Raw genomic sequence first — 25,838 nt, forward strand, 5'->3', positions numbered from 1 at the left:
TTTTCTGATGTGTTGTTTCACCTTGATCACAATATCAATATTGTTGCTTCACTCTCTACTATGTAGCCATGAACCAAGCTACTTGGTTGTTTTCTAGTTTGAATCGTTAGTCCTCTATTATGCTAAGACGGTTTTAGCACAACTTGAGTATTGTTGTTTCATTTTGTAGCCAGTGGACCTTATGTCACTCACTAGTTTGCTTACGTCTTACGTGTTTTTATACTCTTCATGGTTAAGTTTGTTGCCTTCATTAACTTGATTGACTTCATTGACTTTTATTTATGTCTGATGTATTTTTGGTTTTTTTTTTGTGATACTTATTTTATTATGATTTGATGTTTTTTTGTCTTAATCATCGTAGATTAGAAGTGTCATCTTCAAGCTTGCGGGAGATTATTGGAGATATAAATTAGTTACAAATTTGTGTTAGTAAAATAGTACTAATTGATAATCAATAGTGCATATATATAGATGCACCGCCTCATTAGAAAATAACTTTCTCATTTGTAATATTATTCATTATCTTCAATAGAAGAATTTTCTACCTTTCTTTTAATTTTACCACGAATTTCATGTTTCATGACAAATTATATTTTGTTTACAAAAGAAAAAGAAGAAAGTTAATTTGTGTAATTTGTTTTTTCTCTATATTTTTGCCCTCGTAAAATTAATGCTAGCTTCTTCGTTATTTTTTTATAAACAAAAATTAAATTATGAGGAGTAAAATGTGCACTCAACCCTTACAATTTGCTAACGCTTCATTAGATACTTTGTAAACAAACTAAATGAGCATTACACCAATTGAAAAAACGAAAGGGGAGCTATTCCCTGTTCGTCATATAAATCAAAACCAAGAAATATATATAATATGCTCCGCAAGAGATGACAAATTAACTGCTTCTTCTCTAAACATGATGTTGCGAGTCCTTCATATACTCCATGTTATTGCTAACTAAATAAGATAAAACTGATGGTGTTAAAGTACTTCCACCCTTCCTTATACCATAAAATTCCACATTCAACTATTTATAAATTTTCTTCCTCACTTGTAATAAAAACAACAATTGAAAAATAAATTATCGAGGTTTTCATCTTCACTAAAATAGAGGCCAGAGCACAACAAAATTTAGGCGTATTAACAATAATACATTTTCTTCATTAATCTAATTTTATGTTAAGCTCTAAGGGGTATGACCCCAATATCTATTACTAATATATTAACATCGATTACTGATGACAATCAATTATATGATGTTTTTAGTACTATTTTAGAGTAGTTTTAGTAGCAATTGAAGACCAAATGCAAGCAAATACCTAAAGTTACGAAGTTACTTAACCAAAAATGAAGAAAAGTGGAAAATGCACAAAAAAGGGCAGAAAAGGAAGAAATTGAAGAAGCCATCGTACTTACGATGGATGGCCATCGTAGAACGATGAAGAAATACCACATCATACCAAAAATGCCATAACTTGAGCTACGATTGTCAGATCGAGGACCATGACCATGCCTTGGAAAACTAAGACAAAGAGCTACAACTTTCATGTTAAAGCAAAAATCAAATTATGGATTCCATCATGGCTATAATGGGTTACACCGTGGCCACGATGACAAGCAAACATGGTCGAAAACGCACAAATTATCGTACCCACGATGAGATTGATCGCAGCACGATGAAAGGCGGATTAACAACAAAGAATATCTGAAGCAAATCTTTCATCGTACCACGATAAGATCCATCGTGGCCACGATGAGGCGAATTTGAACGCCATCGTGGCTACGATGGATACGATGGGTAGCAGGAAAAAGCTCAAGCCCAGCCGAAAAACTATAAATAGAGCTCTTCTCCTTCACAATTATTCATTCAGAAGTTCGGAGAACTATAAGCTCTCTAAGCAGCAAAGGAGGAGGAGGAGGCAAGGAGGGCCAAAGAGCTCTCAATAAAGGGAGACTCTCCCCCACCATCGGGAGACGAACTTCCTCCGCAAGGAATCAAGGTTATTTTTATGCATGTTTTCTTTATTGTTCAATATGCTTAATAGTAGCTAAGTCCCATTAGGTTAGGGAAAGTAGATGAACTCCCTAAGACTGCTTGAGACATGTAATCTGGTTATTTTTTAAGTCTATTTACAAATTGCTATTCATTTATTATCTGTTAGTATCTGTATTTATCGTTTTATACACTAGCATATATGAACGCGCACATATTCTGTTAGTAACTAGGGTCGAAGTGGATATCGTGACACATTTAAGACTTCAGAAACAAAGAGATACTATAACCTACTTATATGAGACCATTAAATTCAGTATCTGCGGTTAGATTTGAGATTAAGAATTACGCATAATTAAATTATGTACTGATATTAGGGAACCAGTTACGCTAGAGAACTTGTTAAATTAGGAACCTCTAAAGGTAAGGACGTCCATTAAAGGTTGAACTCGTTAAGGGTAAGGACACAAAATAACGAAGGCTAAACCTAGCTTAATTGGTTCGACCTAAATAGAATACAATAGAAGTAAGTATAGTTATACCATGCTTACTTTAATAGAAATTAATCTCCAGATAATGCTTCAATAGTGAGCATAGGCATGACAATGGGGCGGAGACGGGTTTTGCCCTCCCCAAACCCAAACCCATAAAGTTCGGGTTTCCCAAAACCATCCCAAATTCGAGCGGGGATAAAAATGATAACTCCAAACCCATACCCAACGGGGATCGGTTATCCCCATCGGGTTTCGGGTATCCACATTACGCCTCTTTCCACATGAATTTAGATTATATTTTAGTATTTTTTTTTATTAAAAAAAAAGTTAAATGTCCAAAATTATTTTCTCTCAACAATATTTTTTTAAATAAAGAAAAAAATAATAGAGAAAATGGTTTGTTTAATACTCAAATTAAAATAAAAAAAAAATATATGAACGTTATTTAAGAGATTGTTTAAGCGTTTCTAATTTAAAAGAGGTGAAATCTAATTTTTAGTATAAGCGGGGCGGGTTCGGGGTGGGTATCAATGTACCCATTACCCGCCCCAAACCCATATTTTGAAATCGGGAAAAACCCAAACCCAGTCAACTCGGGTTTTCCCCGTCAAAGCGAGTATGGTTTGGGTGGGTACCCGCGGGTATGAGTTTTATTGTCATGCCTAAGTGAGCAAATATATCGCCAGTTACCAAGCAGAAATAGGGGAGGGATTCGAAAACACTTAACCTACTTTTATCATTTTGAACTCTTTCTTTTATCTTTAGTCTTATACTATCTAACTCTGTCTCAAAACCTTTTTCAAACAAACAAAACGAAAGCAAAACTATCATAATTCTTAACCGAAACTGGTAGTTTTGGCACAATCCATATGAAGACGATAACTTACTACTTTATTACTTGGTAGCGATTCTGTACACTTGTAGAGCCACCATCAATTACCACCAAAGTGACTAATTTATCCTTATTAATTTTAACCACGTTGTAAGTTTTATATACTTCATTGTAATTTCACTAAAAAAAAATATAGAAAGGTGATATGCTTAAATATAGGAACAAAACCGATTATAGATAAGAATAAAATCAGAACAACATATACATAAAAATAGGAAAAAAACAATAAAAAGATTATAGAAAGTTTAGTTAATAAAAAATTATAGAAAAAATATAGAAAAAAATAAGAAGAAACTGTATAAAAATAGAATTATAGAAATAAATAAAAAACACTAAAGAAAAATATATAAACAATATTTTCATAAAAAAAGAAACAAAATATTTTTTTGATTTTATAAACGAAACATAAACAATATTACTACAAGGTTTACTTAATTATCCTAAACATTCTTAATAAAATTTTTAATTTTTGATTAAAAATATACACGTGACCATTATTTATCACGTAAACATAAAAATTGAATAAATAAGTTTACAAGAAATAATTAACATAATAAGTACACTTATATTTTAACAATATTATATAAAAAATTAAATATTTAATTTTAAATAAATTTTCTATATTAATATACTGACAAACTCAAATATCGAATAAAAATTCAATAGACCGGTACACGAGTCTTTAAACTAAAATAAGAGAAGGGTCGGTGTAGGTGTGGCGATCGAAGAAAGCGGGTCGGCAAAAGTAAGGGCTTCGATTTAAGCGAAGGAGGCAGCGGAACAAATAAACTTTCACTATTCAATTTCTTTCACACTTCACTCCAAATCTATTTTCCTTGGACTTACCCATTTTTATTTATTCTTTCTATGATACTATTTCAACTTTCAACATCACTTCTTTTTTATAATCACTTAAAGTATGAATTTAAGCATAATATTTTTTTGCCTTTCGGCTTTTGTTTGGTTCTAATGAATCAATTAGTTGTTTTTAAAACTTTATAGTAGTAACCCAACCAATAATCACAAGATTCACAACAATTTTAAATACGCAGATATTTTTTACATGCATATAGTAGAATATTATTGATAATTGATAATGATATTTGTGTATATATTCTACAAGTTTTAACTCAATTGACAACAAAAAGTAAAAAGTCACTTTAACACTTGAAAGTGGCATTCACTGTCATAGTAGTCATCAAATCATCGAAAAACATTTTAAAATCTCTAAAAATGACTTCCATTAGTTAGAATAGTCATCGACATTAGTTTTCGTCAAAGAACTTTTTATAGTGATACGTGAACGTTTTGTTGACTTTGTTGACCAATACATATCACTTATTTATAAAAGTTGATGCCAAGTAGGCAAACACCATATTGAAGGTTAAAAAAAAAAGAAAAAGGAAGGTGAACGTCGAAGGGACAAAATAACAATTTTAAATGAACGTTAAGGGATTAAATTGAGTGAAATAGATATCCGGTTCAATATTAGACCATCTCCAATTGTGTAGTACCTATTAGGTACTCATGGTACTTATTAGGTACTACCATTGTAGCACAAAACATTTTAGTACCTAATAGGTACCACTTCTAATATAAGAACTCTCTCTTCTTTTTATGGGACCCACTTTATTTAATATATTCAAAAAAATTTAATTTGACAATATTATTTTAAATTAAATTTCAAATTTTAATGATGTGGAGTTATTGATGGGACCCATTTTAAAACTTTTTAAGAAATGCTCCACTGGAGGGGTTGAGTACCTATTAGGTACTATTATTAAAAAAATAATAAATTAATGATGTGTCTATATGGGACCATTTAAATACTAAAAAATGAAGTACTTCATTGTGAATGATCTTACCACGTCAGTTAAGTTGATCTACTGAATGAATCAAACCTCAAAGTCAAATCAAATACTTTGTTGTTGGCATAATTGGCACACAATCATTAAATCAAAAAGTTGAGAGAACTAAATTAAATACGGCTAAGTTATAGGTAAGTTGGTAAGTTGTACTAATGCTTTGTGAGTGTACTTGTCTTGTGATGCCTGGTTCTTGCTTTGTAGAAAAGGTTAAATTGACTGTGTGGTCAACACTCAACACCTTAGTTATGGGATGGGATATGGGATATGAGACTGAGTCAAGATTTAGCACCGTGTTTGAGTGGTTGTTGAGAGAATAAATTATTAATTATAGTACATTTTTTAAGTTTAGTCTAAAATGCACAAATAAATTATTCATTCTATACTTCAATGTTACTACATTGTTACTATTTTTCTTTTCTCAAAAAAAGAGTGGATGTTGTGTTACACATAAATAAAAACCAAAATATCTTAAAATTTTGGATTAAGATATAATGTTAAAATTCACTTGTATAATTGCTAAAAGTTTAATGTGTTGATTTAACCGGTGAAACTTTCCCACACAACTCAACAATATATTAGTAATTAAGTTCTTAATTAATTCTATTTTTATGGTCCCAATTGTGCCCAAAGATGGCAGTCACATAGTAGCACTTCATACTTCATAGTAACATTTGAACTAGAGGTGTTCAAATTAACCCAATCCAAATAAAAACAGCAAATCGATCTAAAAAATCAAAAGTCAGCACAAGTAATTGTTAACAAAACAACTAAGGGAAATGAAAAACAATTTGTGAACGTTAAGAACCAAGTGATAGAGATGGTCCTAAATCGTTTTCTATCCCTATTAAAAATAGAAATTAATCATTGACCAATGTGATTGCAAAAGGAATTGATCAATTCAACTAAATTTAGACTACCAGTTAACACAGTTCAAATAATTGACCAATTCTACTAAATAAGCAAGAAATTAGCATCAACATATAAATTATTTGGCTCAATAATTTTGACATATCTACCGTGATACCAAATATATGTTAAGGATGATAATTTTTTCCTAAGAGTTTTAACACTATTGCATATTTAAGCCAGAGATCAAACTCAAGATCTTGGTTAAGCTAGAAGAGATACGTGTCATTTCATCCCAGTGTTTTTGGGTTAATAAACTCAATATACCACTTATGTCATAATGTGCTTTATGGTAAATTAGTAATTATGTTTTTAGCTGTGAATATAATATGGTATGAAAAACACATTTTTTTTTATTTAAAAAATAATAACACTACAGTTTAATGGAGCATTTTTATTTTGTCTAAGAAAAAAGAGTAAAAAACCTTAAAGGAAAAGAAACATGTTTGTGAAAAGAAAAGACATAGAATCCATAATACCCGACATGTTTTAAAAAAAAAATGTCATAGTCATTTCAAGCATATTACTGAGAAATTATCAATAAAAGAGAAAAAACAACAATTTTATCTTACTATTATAAATAAAAAATAATAAATTGAAAGTGATGCATATATAGTAGTAGTAGTAGTTAGAAGGCATACTTGAAAAAAAAAAAAAAAAAGAATCAGTGTTTCATTAAAAATTGGTGATGACCATTATTTTGCAGTATAATTGTTAAAAATGTTGACATTACATTGAACAAATTATATATTGTACCAATTAAGGAAGAAAATAACTTTGCATGCGCCGCTAACAAAAAAAAAAAACAAAAAGACTAAAAAGAAAAGAGACAAGTGACATCCATAATCGAGTCTAAAACAAAAGCGGAATGCATAATAATCACTTTTAAGGACTAGAATATCTTAATTATTACTCCATTATCATACAGTAATAGCCATCAATTTTACAAAAATAAAATAAAATTCTAAAATGAGTGTCACTTTGTTAAAATAGATGTCACCTTCAATTTAGTTTTAGTATCTACTTAATAATTTTTGCTTCACTTTTAAATTATTATCTTTTACTTTCTTTTTCCGATAATGAAAATACATCAATAATACCAACAATAAATTGATCCAAATGGTAAGGATCTTGGTCCCCTTAAGCATGTGGTCAGGGGTTCGATTCCTGACTCATGCGTATGGAGAAAATTCAGTTGGGAGGGGAAAACCCACCTTGTGTGCCCTACAGGTTCCCCGACAGAGATTAGTCATTGCTTACGGCGGTGGAAACTTCGTACCAATATCATGGTAATAAAAAAAAATACATCAATAATAAAATAAAATTATGATTCTGGTTTAATTATTATGTTTATAATTTGTATAAATTTGTGAAATAGCATCACTATTGTACGATTATATAGATGGAATGTAGTAGCTAGCTAGTTGTTGGTGTGCACTGCACATAATGTCGTAGTACTTGCTAGTTGTTTGGTGGATGGATAGATACTTTGATTGATGAGTTTGCTTAGACCACAGGTAACTGGTTGTTGGTAGTTGGTCAGCTGCAGTACAATATTGTTTGTTTGCTGTTGGTTAGTTAGTTAGTTATACAGTTTTTGCATACATCCTAATCTTATCTTAAATGTATATATGTGACTTTTATTTTTTGAGTTTAATCTTATACTATGTATAGTAGTAATAATTCTGGTAGTAATAATTCCAATAAATTGTACACAAGTCCTAGTTTAGCGGTAAATGCTAAAGTTGTTAAGCTAAATAATTTTATGTAAATTCAAATTTAAGATTTCATAGTTGTGTGTTTGTGCGAGTTCTAATTGTATTTATTATCACTTCGTCAAAAATAAAAGTAAAAATAATTTAAAAAAAATCAATTTTTTTTTTACATTTTCTTAGTGAACTGGAAGAAGTTTATCGTATTACTAAACTTTGTTAGTTGAAGTTGTATGAATGGTTGGTTCTGTGATGAAAAAAATTAAAAATTAAAAACGGAAGAGTGAATTCTTTCAATTGAAATTTTTCCAATTGTTACATAAACATTTAATTCAATAATTTTTTCTCTCGCTCATATCTGATGGTGAATATGAAACAGTCGAGAAAAATCAAGGAAATTCCAATAGAAAGAATCCAGTTGAGAAAAATCGAGGACAATAGAAAGAATCCACTTTGAGCAAACTTTTTCATGATCTTAGTGCTAGGCAGGATCATATACCGCCAATTACCTAGGGGAGTTACTTTTGTCATCCTATTGGTTAATCGCGCGCCCTATTTTTACACATCTCACATCCGCTACTTAAGTAGCGGATGTGTAAAAATCAGAAATTTTGTGAAGAAAATCATCCGCTACTTAAGTAAAGGACAATGTTTGAGTAACTAGTAGGGCGACAAAAGTAATTTCCTTACCTAGGACTAACATTATTTATGTAAACAATGTGTTAGCATGTTGGGCCATAATAAGTGCTTTTTTGGGAGTTGGGAGGGAACACCTCCATCCAAGGCCCATGCATCGGTGCCTCCCATTATTGATACAAAATAAAGGTAAGAAGACACAATGTATATACAATGAATTATATAAGTTCAAATGTGGATTTTGCAAGGTAAAAGTTCAATTATGTGAATTTCCTTATTACATTCCACAGAAGTGAAGTGAGTGTTTTATATAAGCCAATTAGAAACAGCATATTATATTAAACTGAATGCCTAACGTAGCACCCTTTAAACTGATCAATCTAACAAATCAGTTTAATTTGTACAATCTCAATCTGTTCTTTAATTTTCAGAAGCTTTCAATGTATTAATGGCTTGGTCAATATATCTGCTATTTGATCTTGTTGCATTGAACTAGCTTTGATCATCCCATGTTTAGTACTTAGGTCTCTAAGAAAATGAAATTTGATATGTGTTTGTTTCTTCCATGCATCACCGGATTATTGAACAAATTAAGTGAAGAACTGAATTGTTATTATCACAGTAAATCGTGATACTCTCTGGTCATGTCCTGTCTTTTTAAGGATTCTTCTCAACAAAATCCCTTGACGAGCACAAGAAGCTACAACTATGAACTCTGCTTCACTAGTAGAAAGAGGCACACTTGGTTACTTCTTTGAACTCCGCTTTTCTTGTCAAATGAATCTCCTGCATAGTCAGAGTTTGACAAACCTCGCAAGGATCTCCTTCTTTACCTCTTTCACACATCAGCGCAAGAGAAACCGAAAGCATAAACTCTGACCATGTAGGAGTTTATGTTTAGTTCTTGGGAAACTCTGACCAAACATAAACTCCTACACAACCAGTGCAAGAGAAACTGAAAAGCATTTTCTACAATAGGCGTAGCTAGAAAAACCGCCAACCATGCTCTAGACGACCCATATATGTAATTCAATATTTAGCTTTCATAATTTGAGTAATTTCCATATTTCCATGAATCTCGGAAATGTAGTCGTGCTGTCAAGTTCAAAATTCCCTAAGGCCTAAGAATATATTGGTGAGATGTAACATCCTCAATTAGATACAATAACATATAGTGAGAGTGAGAGTAAATTGCATCTTTCTTTTTAAGTCTTGTTAGAAATTGGATCAAGAATGAAAATCTAAGTGCAAATTCAAGGGGAGGAAGAGTTGACAACATTTCATTATACTTTGACGTCCATGGGATCGATGGATTCCTAATTAATTTAAGAACTTATAGTAATTCTCAACATGGAATCTCTCAATCTCTCATAGTCAAAAATAAATAAATAAATGGACTATCTCATTTTATCACACCAAGCTGAATTAAATAGTCATAGATAGAGACATAGTTGTCAAGATGAAAATAGGTCAAGCTCATCTTTCACTATGCAACTTGCAAACCTACCTACTCCTCTGCACTATCCATGACTTTTTTTTTTTTTTTTTTGAAGAAGTGCACTATCCATGACTTATCTTATATATTATATTGTTCATCCGATTCCACACCCATTTTAAAGATAAAATTCACCTTTTAAGATCCTCCACAAAACCACACCCAATCCCTATATCATCCCTACTCTTTTTGGTTTCTTGTGATTTACATGGCTGCTCCCATAGGTCCAAGTCTATATATTTTGATTGCCATCTGAACAACTGTGACATTAGAGTTCTATAAGCTGTTACCTCTTTTTTTTTTTTTTTTTTTTTTTCAATCGGTAGAGAAGGATTCGTACTTTAACTTGTAAATAATGTTTCATTTAAAATATTTTCATGAGAGATGAGGGAGACAAAATGATTAAATTTTTATAAAGTTAGTTAATGTGAACTAAGTTCATAATTTAAATAACGAACTATGTTTTACCAGATTTTGTGTTTTTATAACGCTCGTTACTTAACATGAAAGAGGAGTAAGAATGAAAACATAAGAGGTACCCAAAAAAGACAGCAGCTCGGAAATAAACTCTCTTGTAGCTTACTTACCATCTCAATATGCATGGACTCAATCACCCACATACTCTATACAATGTTTCTTTTTATTCAATTTCATTTTACAAATTGAATTTGTTCAAGATTTTTAAGTTTATAAATATATGATACATTTTTTAATTTTTTTTACCAGGAAAACATTTTAGATAGTTATTCAATGGAGAAAGTAATAAAATAAAATTAAAATCGGTTATATATTCATGATTGAGGCAATGCTTTTTTTGTTTTTGTTTTTTGATAGACATAGAAATTGAGAGGCAATGCTTAATATTTGATTTTTGTCAGATAAGCATATTTTTGTTTAGGCTTCAATTGTTGTGTGGGTCGGCCTTTGCAAAACTATTGGACTATTTCTTCGCCCTGTATGCCTCTCACCTCTCACACCCCCTTTGAAGTTTAATAAATATCTAGAATACAAAATCTATTTATACGTATTTAATTTAAAATACGTATAAATACTTTTTATACGTATTTGAAATTTCAAAACTTTATACGTTTAAAATCTAGAATACAAAATTTATTTTATAAAGGATAATTTACGGTAGCTAAATTCATATGATTAGATTTGTTTGACAATCATTTTTTCTTACGAGGTTATAGTTTTTTTTAATTAGTTTACAAACCATAATTTATAAGATACTCTTCCGCCGGTCTAAATTCAAAATAAATATATACTCCCATCAATATTTATAATAAAAACAAATAATTTTTTTATGTTCATTCAATAACTAATATATATAATTTTTATGATAGATTAAATATATCAGTTATTTAATTAATTTAAAAAATAATTTTTTTAAATATAAAGAAAGGGAGAGAATATCAATTTTCTCACATTGTGTGTGAGAATTTGTGTATGTTCTATTTTTATTTTTAATATATCTAAACGGTTGATTAAATCTAATGGTGTATTTTTTTCCCCTCACTGGCGAGAGACTTAATTGAACCCTCACCCTAGCATTCACCTATTTTCTTAATGGAAAAATATATATTATTTGAAAAAACAATACAAATTGAATTGCTAATTTTATTTTTTTGGCTTTTACCATCTGTTTTAATCTGGTTCGGTGGTCAGTTCTGGTATCAAGTAGTTGCAGTCCCTCCCAATTATTTATCAAATTTAACGTCAATTACTAATGAAATGACTAACGACTTATCAATTATAAATTTATAAGCTCTTTTTGCCAAAACGAGCTTTGTTATTGTTTTATCTCACGATGACACATTATCATCATCGCCTCTTAAAGAGTAACATAACTCTAGATAGCATTACCGTATTTAGGAGATAAGGTGCACAAATATAAAGTTGTAGAAAAAGGAAGAAAAAAAAAAAGAAACCAAAAAAAGCATAAAAAGGTAAAAATAAACAAAAGTGCTGACACCTGTTATACTAAACTGCAGCAGATAAACCAACATCAAACTCTTGATTTTACCCATTTCACCCTCAACACAACACCGTGTCATATATAAATATGTTCCATCTACCAAAAACATTTAGATAATACTTCTTCCGTCCCATTTTATAAGTATCATTTTGACTAAATATATTATTTAGACGTCTTGTATTAATTGTATTTTTTTAAAAGTATATAAATACAAATATTATCATATAAGATATTGTTTGATTTGTTTCGATAAGTATTTTCAAAATATAAAATTTTTATAATTTTTACTTATACACAATTAAAAATATTCGTAATCAAAATTATGTCTTGGCATACGTGCAATAGTCAGTTTGATCTGCAAAATATAAATACTGGACATAATATAAGATAATATAAAATAGAATAGTATAGGACAAAATTTAAGGTGTCGAAATTTTTTGTCTTTATACAACGTTTGGTGGATAAAAGATTATTTTGATTTTTAAGACGATTAATGCAAAAGACAAAAAGTTGTTATGTGATTCAGTGAGGACAAAAATTTAGGTTTTTGTCGAGTCCCTTGACACACAGTTTGTCATGCCCAAAATAAGACACATGTCTCTTCTATTTTAATTAAGGTTTAAATCGATTCTCTAACTTGAGCATTAAAACTCTTAGCGAGATTTTGTCATTTATTTATGTTAATAAAATTGAAGAATTAATCTATACAGTTATGCGCGCAGATGATACTAAATTTAAAAAATAAAAATAAAAAAAGTAATAAAAATGTTCTGTCAAAAAACCATTTGTGTAAAAATCAGGGACAAAGACGTAATTTCCACAAAACTGAACCTTCTTCACTTCAGTTCACACTCACTCACACAGTGTAAAACCATAACTACAAAACAAAGAAGAAGAAGCTTCTCAGTTTTTCACACAAAACTTCTCTCTCATTGAAAGCATCTCGCTTTCTCAAAAAAAATGGGGACTCGAATCCCATCACACAAACTCAGTGGTGGACTCTACGTATCGGGTCGACCCGAACAACCCAAAGAAAAACAGCCACCGACAATGTCATCTCGTTCTGTACCGTACACCGGCGGTGACCCAACAAAATCCGGTGAACTCGGTAAAATGCTAGATATCCCAGTTCTCGATCCCAAATCATCGCATCATACTTCGTCCTCTCAACTCAGCAATGGTCCGGCGAGATCCAGACCGAGTTCGGGTCAAGTCGGAAAGAACACCAGTTCAGGTCCTATGTCGAGAAAATCAACTGGGTCTGGACCGATAGCTTTGCAACCGACCGGGTTAATTACTTCGGGTCCAGTTACTGGATCCGGTCCGGTTGGTTCGAGTACTGGTGCGAGTCGAAGGCCGGGTCAATTGGAACAAAGCGGGTCGATGGGTAAAACGGTTTATGGGTCTGCTGTGACGAGTTTAGGTGAGGAAGTGAAAATTGGGTTTAGGGTTTCAAGGTCTGTGGTTTGGGTTTTTATGGTTGTTGTTGCAATGTGTTTGCTTGTTGGGGTTTTTTTGACTGTGGCAGTTAAAAAAGCTTTGATTTTGATTGCACTTGGAGGGATTATTGTTCCTATTTTGCTTTTGATTATTTGGAATTGCGTTTGGGGAAGAAAAGGGCTTTTAGGGTTTGTTAAAAGGTATCCTGATGCTGAACTTAGAGGTGCCATTGATGGTCAGTATGTTAAGGTTACTGGGGTAATTTTCTTTCTTAATCTTTTTCTTGTGCTTAATTTTTTGCTTAATTATAATAATTATAATAATAATAATCATTATTAATGGAATCTTATTTTTATGATTATTTAATTTTGTTGTTTAGTTGACATTTTTTAATGTTTATTTCTGATTTCTGATCAAACTTTCTTTTCTTAGTATGTGGTTTTTAATTATATTCAATAATTGTTTATTAATTAATTGTTAGGTATGGGATTTTTTTGGTTTGGTTTTGATACTTATGTATGACAAATGGATTTGTCATGATGTTTGATTGCAACTACTTCTTTGGTAGTTGACCTATATACATTGATGATTCTTTGCAGGGGTTGCTGAAGTGGCCTATATCAAGAATTTAAGCTTTTGAATTTTGCTTTTGTTTAAAAAAATATAGTACTCTAGTATACTGTTAATGTAGTTTGTAGTATAGATTTATAGATATGTTTTATTAATTGTAAGACAAAAAGAATAGAAGGGAAAAAATGGCTTGAAAGGTTGGAGTTGGTAACTTGCATTTTGGGTAATGTTTTTTTGTTATGCCACAAAAAGTGGTGATTATGGTGACCACTTATTTTGGAGTGTAGATTTTGTTAAGGAATAATAATGATGTCTGATGTACATTTTTGTGGTCAACTAACTAAGTAATGATTTGATATTTGTTTACTATTTATGTAAGAATGATAGAATTAGGAAGCTTTTTGCTTTGTTACCAAAAATACATGCCGTCACCGTGTAATAATTTTTGTTTTACAAAAGTGGATATTAACATTGGCTTCTTGGGTTCTACTGCTTTTGTGGTATTTAGGGAAATTTTGCTGTAGAATTGCATAGCATTTTTTAATTTTTTAAGAAATCATTTTTTAATCTTTCTTCACACAATCGCACCTATTTATCTCACGAAATTAGATCGGCTACATGGATAAAAAAATGCCATAATTTTCTATTATGTATCATATCTTGATCCAACTCATTAATCTCTAGATAGGCCACGCTTTCACGGTTCGTATTAAAAAATGCTAGTGATTTTCTACATAGGTGCTACTCCAACTCTCTCCAATATTGTCATTTTTAATCCTATCATGTCTAATCTTTCCACACATCCAACACAACACCCTCATCTCTGCTACACTTATTTTGTTCTCGTTTTGGTTCTTAACTGTCTAATACTTTGTCCCATACAACATCGCCAGTCTCACAACTGTACGATAAAATTTCCCCTTCAGCTTGAGAAAATTTTCCCTTCGCTGAACACGACACTGATAATAAGTTGACAAAATTAACTGAACAAAGTAACGTGTGTCGTTGTTGTGTCGGATACCGGACACACGTTCTATCAGAGCTGTCAATGCTTCAGATTTTTTTTATCATACTTCACGAATAGGATGTACTCACATGCTCGTAATTCTTTATTTGTTTGGATTAGCACCACGATGTATTCAAATGGGATTGTTCTGTTGGGTTGATGATAATGTCCTATACTTAATTTGATGTGTGCTTGCCCTATGAAACATATTTTCATTTTCCAGACACTATTCTCATGGAACAAGTTCCCGTGAGGGGCATTTGGGAAAATACAATTATATTTTTGAATATTTTGACAAAATTAAATGTAATTAACTACTTTTCTTTAAGGGTGTGAAATAGTTTATCTTTGGAAAGTAGTTCTGGAGTGATTTAAGTGGAAAACAAATGGATTTCAATAACCTTGGCTTGAGAGATATATATTTGGCACAGCTCGATATATGTTTTTTTACTTATCCTGTTTCTTCCTTCTAGGTTGTAACTTGTGGCAGTATTCCTTTGGAGTCATCTTATCAAAGAGTACCTAGATGTGTATATGTCTCCACAGAATTATACGAATATAAAGGATTGGGCGGAAAATCAGCAAATCCTAAACATCGTTGCCTCTCTTGGGGTTCTAGATACTCTGAGGTTAGTTTATTCGACTACTTTATTTGATGCTTTGTGTACTGATACAAAAGGATGGTGCTCAATTTGATAAGAGTCGTACTCCACATACACAGAGACATGTGTTGACTTAAATGGCAGGTAAAATGTAGAATGACTAGATGCTTAAGGACTATTAAATACATTTCAGGAAAATATTTCTACATATCAATATGGACTTGCAACATCAAAGTCAAATGAAACTGAAATTGTTGATTCCACAAAATAGACATTTAACTAAGTTTTATGTTGGCTGTCGACTGCCTAACATAACCCTCTCCTTTTATCCGGGTTTGAGACCGGCTATGCATAGCAACAAGACCTAGGCAGAATTTAATAATATTATAATTTTGTATGAACAGAAATATGTAGCAGACTTCTACATATCAGATTTCCAAACGGGGTTAAGAGCATTAGTTAAAGCAGGCTATGGTGCCAAAGTTGCTCCTTTCGTGGAACCTGCTACTGTTGTTGATGTAACAAAGGAGAACAGAGAGTTATCTCCAAACTTCCTAGGCTGGCTTGCAGACCGCAAACTCTCTACTGATGACCGGATAATGCGGCTCAAGGAAGGGTATGGTCTGCGTTATTCATTTGATTACTATTTGAGTTAATTTGATAAGAACCAAAAATCTCTGAATATTTTTTCATTTCTTCCTCCCTCACATCTCTACCCCGCCTTGCTTTTCTCATGGCATCAACTTTATTTTCAATTTACTATTCTCATCATATGCTCCGATATGTTTCTTTACAGTTTCCCTTTTATTTGTTATTTGGTACTTAGAAGGTTAATTTGGGGAATGTACAGGTACATCAAAGAAGGTAGTACAGTAAGTGTGATGGGAGTAGTCCGCCGACACGAAAATGTGCTCATGATTGTTCCTCCAACAGAGCCTGTCTCAACAGGTTGTCAATGGATCCGCTGCCTTTTGCCGACCGGCGTTGAAGGTCTTATCTTGACATGCGAGGAAAGCCAAAATTCCGATGTCATTGCTGTTTAGTATTGTCTGCCCCGCTTTCTATTCCTTGGAAATAGATGTCACAATATTGAAATGGCACAAACTGATGGGGAAATCGATATCCTTACACTACGGAATAAGTATTATTTCCTTTCCACATGCACGTTTTCGGAAGATGCATAGCAGATTACTAATATTTTCCTAATAATCAGAATACCACTTCATTGATATGATGTGAGATTTGGATTTGCTGCAGTTAGCAATCTACGCGTTTGCCTAGTCAGCTCGTTGCTGGTCATTGGATCGAGATCCAACAATTTAAATTTCAAGATAGGTATGTCAGTTTTTATTTTCAAAAAATAAAATAAAATATGCATCGAAATTTAGACAGTTCGAACTCGATCCACTGATGTACTGACTGCGTGAAGCGTGGAATTGCTTATAGCAACATATCCGAATCCATATTATGTGACGATTCGTCAAAGACCAACTAAAAGTCGTTTGATGATATGATATCAATGTATCCACGAAGTTTAGCATTGTTATTTTTCTATTTATTTTATGTACATAGGTAGAGCTGCCCAAAGGGGGTTCAGAGTAGATGTTTTCTTATGTTTGAGCTGATTTCTAGAAGGAATTTGTTGACAAATATTAATTGTCAAGCCTTGTTTAAGTTTATTCTTAAGTTGTTATTATTGTGTTATGCCAGTATTAGTAATTGTAAAAATTGAAAACCATCAATGTTAGCACGGCAATGTTGTATAAATGCTACTGCAGCTTAAATTAAGTTTTCACTTTTGTTGCTGCTTTTTTTGTGCATTGCAAAACGTGTATATTACTACATCCGTCCCTAATTGATCACTGCACGTATGCCAATGCATAATTTTGATCGTTAATATCTTTATATTCTACTCCCTCTGGTCCTATATATAAGGAACACATTGAGAAAAACACACATACCAAGGATGCTTATTTTTTTTATTAAAAATTCTAAAATGTTATGTGTTATTCCAAAACTAATCTTGGTAATGTGTTTGTGTAATTAATGCATAACATTGAAATAAGTTGCATTTTATACAATTTAATAAGGGTATACAAGGAATTATCTATTTAATAAAGAATAAATTTAAAGAGTGTTTCTTATAAAAATGACCAAATTTTTTTTCCAAAGTGTTCTTTATATATAGGACCGGAGGGAGTAATATATAAATGTAAATATTAGAATATAAGATCTCAAACATTCGCGTTTGACACTTTTGGCTTTCTAGCACCAGATGCTGCTAATATTTTAAAAAGAGTTCAAAGAATCATGCATAGCAATATTGTCTCTCCTAGGTCTATGAATGTAGTTTTCAAAAGGATTGTTTTATCATCTGGACTGGGCAACGGGCCTAAAAGCAAAATCAAACTAGCCCAATTAATATGAGAAAGGAAACAGGCCCAAAACAATTAAATCCTAAACATCCATTTGGCGACATAAGGTCTGGGCGAGGTAGGCAATGACTGATAACGCCTATAAGACGGATTTACCCACGATAACAAAATATCTTCCTCCTTCCCTGCCTTGGCGATTAACTTGGGAATGAAGAAAACAACTCCTTGAAACTGCCATGGCTTGGAGACCAAGGTTTTTATTCCTACTTTCACGCTGCATCACCGGAAAAGGCGCTGAAGACCGGATTTGTAGGAACCCTAGCTTGGAGAAGAAGACTTTAGTGGTCTATAAATAGTTTCATATTTTCATCTGTAAAGGGATCGAATTCTGACTTATAAAACTCCCAGGGTTGTTGGGATTGAACTGAGTGTAATCACACCATTTGATCAATAATACAAACCCCCTTGTTTTTTACCAGAACATTTTGGCGCCCACCGTGGGGCTGCGGTAAAATCATTTGATCCCAGCCTATCACAGCAACTAGACGAAAAATCAAACATATTCACATGGCTGGAGAACATGGAAACAACGACAACTCTAGCGTTAACACCTTGCAAGCCGCCGTTGTAGAAATACGGCGCTTACAAACTCAGATTGCGGCCATCGAAGCCGAAAGAACTAATGAGAAAGAAAAAGCGAAATTGATTTCGGAGGAAGAGGAGGGAGAGGGCGTCATGGACGTACAGCCCTTAGCACAACACTTGTGGGATGCCCAAGTGGTGGAAACAATCAAGGTTCCTCACCTTCCTACCTTCGACGGAAAGACGGATCCAAGGGAGCACCTGATGGCAATTGGGACACAAACCGCCATAATCAATGCTCCGGAACATCTAAAGTGTAAATTACTAGCCGGCACCTTCAAGGATGTCGCCCTACGTTGGTATATGAACCTTCCAAAGAACTCAATCGAGAGTTATGCTGACTTCCATAAAAAATTTATTCACCAGTTCGCTGGATCGAAACACGTGAAAGTCACATCAACCAGTCTTTTCTCCATCCGCCAAAACCATGGCGAGTCGTTGCGTAACTTCCTCGCCAGATTTAGCGAAGCCACCATCAAAGTCTCAAATCCAAATCAGGAGATGTTCGTGGCAGCCTTCCACAATGGGCTAAGAGCAGGACATTTCAATGAGTCCTTAGCCCAAAAGCCAGCCTCATCAATGCAAGAGGTAAACAAGAGGGCGGAGTGTTATATAAAGGGCGAAGAAAGTAACGCCGAGAAAAGGCAAAGAGACGTTAAGGAGAAGGAATATGTGGGCCGTGCCACTAGAGCGCCCGAACACCCACGACCAAAATCGGGAGGCCACCAAGGAGACCCATGGCAGAGGCATCATGGGAAGCCCTACCGCCAACCGCCCAGAAGAGAATTCAGGAATCATCCCGCCAATGAAGACCTCACGCCATTAAACGCCTCAAAAGTTTACGTCTTAAATGAGATTCTGGCCACTGGTTTGGCAAACCTCCCCCCAAGGAGAACCAGTAACATCCCCATGGGGCTGGACGATAACGCCTGGTGCGCATATCACAGGTGTAGAGGTCACTCCACAGAAAAATGCTTCCGCTTAAGAGATTTAATCGAAGAACTGATAAAAAGCGGACACCTTCGCAAATTCATTGACGACGCCGCCCAAGGGCGGGTTGTCGTGCCAAAAGTCCCCCGACAGGAGCCACGAGACCCTCCTGGGCCAAATAGAGAACCTCCCAAGGGGAGAATCTCCGTGAATACAATAGCAGGAGGATTCTCAGGCGGGGGCGAATCAAGCTCAGCAAGGAAAAGGTATGTACGCCGAGCCGTCTCGGAAATATACCTCGTAAGTCAGCCCCAGCCATTAGACGTACCAGATTTGGCGTTCACGGCAAAGGATGGTTTGGAGGTAGCACCCCATGACGATGATCCATTAGTGATACAAGTCCAAATTTTGAACTGTGATGTAAAAAGAGTACTGATAGATTCAGGGAGTTCAGCGGACATTATGTACTGGGAAGCTTTCAAGGCCATGCAATTAGCAGAAGAGCAGTTGCAACCATACTCCGGAACCCTGGTTGGGTTCTCTGGCGAACAAGTGGACGTAATGGGCTACGCCTCCCTTCTTACCACGTTTGGAGAAGGCAGCCACGCCAAAACTATCAAGGTGCGATACCTGGTAGTTAAAACTCCTTTTACCTCCTATAATATTATTATAGGAAGGCCCGCCTTTAACACATTAGGGGCGGCCATGTCCACTCTATACCTAGCAATAAAATACCCCCTTGAGAATGGGGGAGTAGGAACAGTAAGGGGCGATCAGCTCCTCGCCAAGAAATGCTACGAGTCTAGCTTAAAGATACGACACCGAACTTCCAGCGCAAGCGGAAAATTCGGAAGAAGACAAGCCGCAATCCCAGGCGGCATAAACATCATAGAGAGCGCAGATATGGATCCGAGGGAGGAGTTTCAAGATCGAAGGGTAAGTCCTATAGAAGACCTGGAGCAGGTTCAAATTGGCGATCATCCACACCAGACAACCAGCTTGGGAACAGCATTGCCCAGCGAAGAGAGGAGACGAATCATCAAAATCTTGAAGGATAACGCTGATCTATTCGCATGGAAGCCTTCAGATATGCCAGGGATTGACGAAGGGGTGATAACACATAAACTTTCAATATCACCCAGCACAAAACCAGTTTCCCAAAGAAAAAGGAAGGTGGGAGAAGAAAGACGAGTCGCTATAGCAGAAGAAGTAGAGAAACTAAAGGAAGCGGGATTCATCGAAGAAATAAAATACCCCTCATGGTTGGCAAACGTCGTCATGGTGAAAAAGGCCAACGGAAAGTGGAGAATGTGCGTGGACTTCACAGACTTAAACAAAGCGTGTCCCAAAGATCCATATCCCCTACCCAACATAGACAGGTTAATTGATGGCGCCTCGGGGTGCAAGATGCTGAGTTTCATGGACGCCTACTCCGGATACAATCAAATAAAGATGAACCCCTCGGACGCCTGCCATACAGCCTTTATGTCGAACACCTGCAATTATTTTTACAACGTCATGCCTTTTGGATTGAAGAATGCGGGAGCAACATACCAAAGGTTGATGGACAGGGTTTTTGCCAAGCAAATAGGGAAGAACTTAGAGGTGTATATCGACGACATGGTAGTAAAAACTTCCGAGGGAAGTCGCCATGATGATGATCTGTTGGACATCATGGGATCAGTAAGAGAGTACAACATGAGACTAAACCCAGCAAAGTGTTCCTTTGGAGTACAAGCCGGGAAATTCTTAGGGTTCATGCTCACCAGCAGAGGAATAGAGGCTAACCCCGAAAAATGCCAAGCCATCATAGACATGAGGAGCCCTACATCCGTGAAAGAAGTACAAACCTTGACAGGCAGAATAGCGGCACTATCCAGATTTCTATCATGTGCGGGCGAAAAGGGTTTCCACTTCTTCGCATCCCTTAGAAAAAATGAGAGATTCTCCTGGACACCAGAATGTGAAGAAGCCTTCAGACAACTAAAAGAGTTCCTAGCATCACCGCCCATCTTGACACGCCCATTACCAGGTAACACCCTTTACCTATATCTCGCAGTTTCAGATAGAGCTTTGAGTTCAGCTCTAGTTCAGGAAATAGAGGGCGAAGAAAAGCCTATATATTTTGTAAGTAGAACCTTAAGGGGAGCAGAAACAAGGTATCAAAGAATAGAGAGGTTATCTCTCGCGGTAGTTGTCACAGCCAGAAAATTAAGGCAGTACTTTCAAAGCCACCAGGTAGTTGTTAGAACAGATTACCCTATCAAGAACGTCCTCCGAAAGCCAGACTTGGCAGGAAGGATGGTAGCGTGGTCCGTTGAATTATCAGAATTTGACATCACCTTCTCACCTAGAGGGGCCATTAAGTCACAAAGACTAGCAGATTTTGTATTGGAAATGTCTACTCCGCCAACAACAGAGAAAACAGCGTTTTGGACACTTTCAGTTGACGGGGCCTCCAATGTGCGAGGAAGTGGAGCCGGAATAGTACTGGAAGGACCAGATGGCGTTATGATAGAACAATCACTACGTTTCGCCTTCAAAGCCAGCAACAACCAAGCGGAATACGAAGCTTTGATAGCAGGAATGAAGCTAGCAAGCGATATGGAGGTAAAAGAGCTAAGGGCCATGAGTGATTCCCAACTGGTAACCAACCAAGTATCAGGGAAGTTTCAAACGAAGGAGCTGCAGTTAATCAAATACGTGGAGAAAGTGCAAAACCTAGCTAAGCATTTCGATTCGTTCGAATTAGTTTACGTTCCCCGCGAACAAAACATGAGAGCAGATCTATTGTCAAAACTGGCGAGCACCAAAAAACCAGGAAGTCATAGAACCGTTATCCAAGAGACCATAAAAACTCCCAGCATCAGCGGGGAAGAGGTGATGATGGTAATAGAAGAGGAAGACTGGAGATCGCCCATTATCCGGTACCTCCAAAAAGATGAACTCTCGAAAGAAAGGGAAAAGGCTTTTAAATTGAAGAAAATGGCAGCATGGTATTCAATGGTAGGGGATAAGCTATACAAAAGGGGATTTGCGTCCCCCCTCCTTTTGTGCGTCAGTGCCGAAGAAGCCAAGCGCATCATGTCTGAAGTACACGAAGGATCGTGTGGTAGTCATATCGGTTCAAGAGCATTAGCAGGAAAGATATTAAGAGCAGGATTTTATTGGCCAGATATACATGATGATACCGCCATGTATGTAAGAAACTGCGACAAATGCCAAAGACACGCCAACCTGCATCACGTTCCGGGGGAGCCACTAAAGTCAGTGTTATCCCCATGGCCCTTTTTCATGTGGGGTGTAGATATCGTGGGTCCGTTTCCGGTTGGCTATAAACAAGCGCGATGGATCATCGTCGCCGTGGACTACTTTACAAAATGGATTGAAGCAGAATCGGTATCCAGCATCTCGGTGGAACAGGTAAAAATCTTTTATTGGAAGAAAATCATCTGCAGATTTGGACTGCCCAAGTATATCGTATCCGACAACGGTACACAGTTCGCCAGCGAAAAGGTCGTAGAGTTCTGTCGAAGCAAAGGGATTAAAAACACCTTTATATCGGTGGAGCATCCACAAGCTAATGGACAAGCAGAGTCAGCAAATAAGGTGATACTAAGAGCCTTAAAAAGGAGGCTAGATAGCAAAGGCGAAGCTTGGGTAGCCCACATCTCACCCATCCTCTGGTCGTATCACACCACTCCCCAATCCTCGACAGGAGAAGCGCCATTTACAATGGTCTATGGTTCAGACGCGATGATCCCGGTGGAAATAAATCCTCCTAGTTGGCGCAGAGAAACCACGACGCAGGAAGAGAACGACATAGCTTTGGAAGAGAACCTAGACATGATCGAGGAAAGAAGAGAAAGAGCGCATTTCAGAGAATTCGCCATAAAGCAAAGGGCCGCTAGGCGTTATAATACGAGAGTCAAACAAAGGAGTTTCCAAGAAGGCGATCTAGTGCTGAAAAGACCTATGGGAAAGGATAAAGGAGGAAAGTTCGCGGCAAACTGGGAAGGCCCCTTTCGGGTGCAAGAAGCTTTCGAAGGAGGAGCATATCGTCTAGAGACCATGGAAGGAAGAATCCTCCCCAGGACGTGGAACATAGCAAACTTAAAGTTCTACTACAGCTAATCGCGGGGCAACACGTTTCTGGTGGAAGAATAAGTAAAACCATTCTCTTCTTTTAACAATATTTTTAATGATGTATAAGAACCGTTTTCATAAATGAATAAAAAGACAATGAGACACTCTTTTCCCCTGTTTTAACTGGGGTTTTTATCGAGGCTCATTGAATTTCAAAATTCTAGTAGTTTATATCTTCTTGCATATGTCAAAATATTTGCGTCAACCTGATTAAGTTACGGGCTCTGAATCAACGAAAATGGTTATCTCAAACTTGAGCTCCGAATCTTTATAAAGATCAACTCAGATGTGAGCGCTGAACCATAAAACAAGGTTGCAAGGCCTTGGCGTTACCTGTAAGTCTTACGAGTTGGGTACGTCAGAAAAAGAAAAATTAAACAAGGTTGCAAGGCCTTGGCGTTACCTGTAAGTCTTACGAGTTGGGTACGTCAGAAAAAGAAAAATTAAACAAGGTTGCAAGGCCTTGGCGTTACCTGTAAGTCTTACGAGTTGGGTACGTCAGAAAAAGAAAAATTAAACAAGGTTGCAAGGCCTTGGCGTTACCTGTAAATCTTACGAGTTGGGTACGTCAGAAAAAGAAAAATTAAACAAGGTTGCAAGGCCTTGGCGTTACCTGTAAGTCTTACGAGTTGGGTACGTCAGAAAAAGAAAAATTAAACAAGGTTGCAAGGCCTTGGCGTTACCTGTAAGTCTTACGAGTTGGGTACGTCAGAAAAAGAAAAATTAAACAAGGTTGCAAGGCCTTGGCGTTACCTGTAAGTCTTACGAGTTGGGTACGTCAGAAAAAGAAAAATTAAACAAGGTTGCAAGGCCTTGGCGTTACCTGTAAGTCTTACGAGTTGGGTACGTCAGAAAAAGAAAATCAAACAAGGTTGCAAGGCCTTGGCGTTACCTGTAAGTCTTACGAGTTGGGTACGTCAGAAAAAGAAACAGCAGAAAAAGGCGAGATTATCAACACCGCCAGAAGAAGCTTATACACAACCAAAGCAGGCGATTCATTATAACGCCAAAAGACAACAGGTATAAAGTTATTTGTATCAATTTACAATTATTATAGAAAGTCGAAGATGTCGCAGGTGCAAGGACAAAGTTTCCTAGACGAGAACGACAGAAGGCGTTACCTCACAACGTAATGCAAAAATAATTCATAAAGTTATGAAGAGAAGAAATCAGGCGAATAAAGAAATTTATAAAGGACCCAGCCAAGGGCCAAATTGTTCAAAGCCACAAAAGGGCATACAAAATAGTTACAAAAAGCCACAGAAGGGCAGAAACAAGATCATTACAAAAGAGATCATTCACTGAGGAGGAACATAGGGAACGAGCTTGCCGTCAACAATTTGATTCATTGCATCAGCTTCGCCAAGGCGCTTAGCATCGAGATCTGGAAAAAGAAGCTTAACCTGTTCTATAGCAAAAGAAAAGCCCTCGTCATATTGGTTGGCGGCATAGACCTGAAGCTCTGTGACATCACTCTCCAATCTAGCTTTCTCATCAGCTAAGGTCCCAACAGACAGTACCGCTTCATCCTTCTCCTTGGATAGCTTAGAGAGTTTCTCATCCTGGGCAGCAGCATTCTCCTTGAGCTTGGCCTCCGAAGCGGCATAGCTTTCTTTAACTTTAGACAGCTTTTCCTCATACTCTTTCTTCAGTCTCTCTGTCTCGCCCTCCCGTTCTTCTTTCAGCTTCTTAATGTCGCCTTCCAGCTTTGCCTTAGTTTCAGAATACCTCTTCTCAATGTCAGCGAGATTATCATCAACCATCTTCACTTTTTGCCTCGCCTCTAGAACCTCTTGCTCTTGGCGATTTGTCAGTAGATAATTAAGAAGAGTACCCTTGACTTCATACTCTAAGGCCTTCTTCCTTAGGTCTTCCGTCGAAGTGTCGGTGAAGCGAGTCATGTCGCCCACCATGGTTACTCCCCTCTCAATAAACTCCAGAGGATCGAAGGAACTCCAGGAAAGGGGCGCAGCGGTTTCAGCGTCTTGAGCAGGAGGCTGAGAAGAACTGGAAGCCGCGCCTTTGCCCTTGTCAGCGCCCCCAGCCTTCTGAGTAATCTTCTCAACTTTTTGCTTTTTGGGAGGAGGAGGAGCAACACCCTCATTCTCCTCTGCTCCAGAGGCCGTTTTTCCCGGGATCTCGACACGGATACGCCCCT

At 35.9% G+C, this 25,838-nt stretch overlaps 2 protein-coding genes across 2 annotated transcripts; both read left to right on the top strand.

The window, feature by feature from the left end:
* Positions 1-12,821: 12,821 nt before the first annotated feature.
* LOC123897622 (uncharacterized membrane protein At1g16860) lies at positions 12,822-17,382 on the top strand. The gene is made up of 4 exons (XM_045948335.1): positions 12,822-13,667; positions 15,459-15,614; positions 15,992-16,203; positions 16,438-17,382. The coding sequence occupies exons 1-4, from the start codon at positions 12,930-12,932 to the stop codon at positions 16,628-16,630; spliced, it is 1,299 nt and encodes a 432-aa protein (XP_045804291.1). The 5' UTR covers positions 12,822-12,929; the 3' UTR covers positions 16,631-17,382.
* A 2,131-nt stretch (positions 17,383-19,513) lies between these two features.
* Positions 19,514-24,824, top strand: LOC123896289. The gene is made up of 2 exons (XM_045946700.1): positions 19,514-20,470; positions 24,738-24,824. The coding sequence occupies exons 1-2, from the start codon at positions 19,514-19,516 to the stop codon at positions 24,822-24,824; spliced, it is 1,044 nt and encodes a 347-aa protein (XP_045802656.1).
* Positions 24,825-25,838: the final 1,014 nt, after the last annotated feature.

This window comes from Trifolium pratense, linkage group LG7 (genome assembly GCF_020283565.1).
Source record: "Trifolium pratense cultivar HEN17-A07 linkage group LG7, ARS_RC_1.1, whole genome shotgun sequence".
Lineage (NCBI taxonomy): Eukaryota > Viridiplantae > Streptophyta > Magnoliopsida > Fabales > Fabaceae > Trifolium > Trifolium pratense.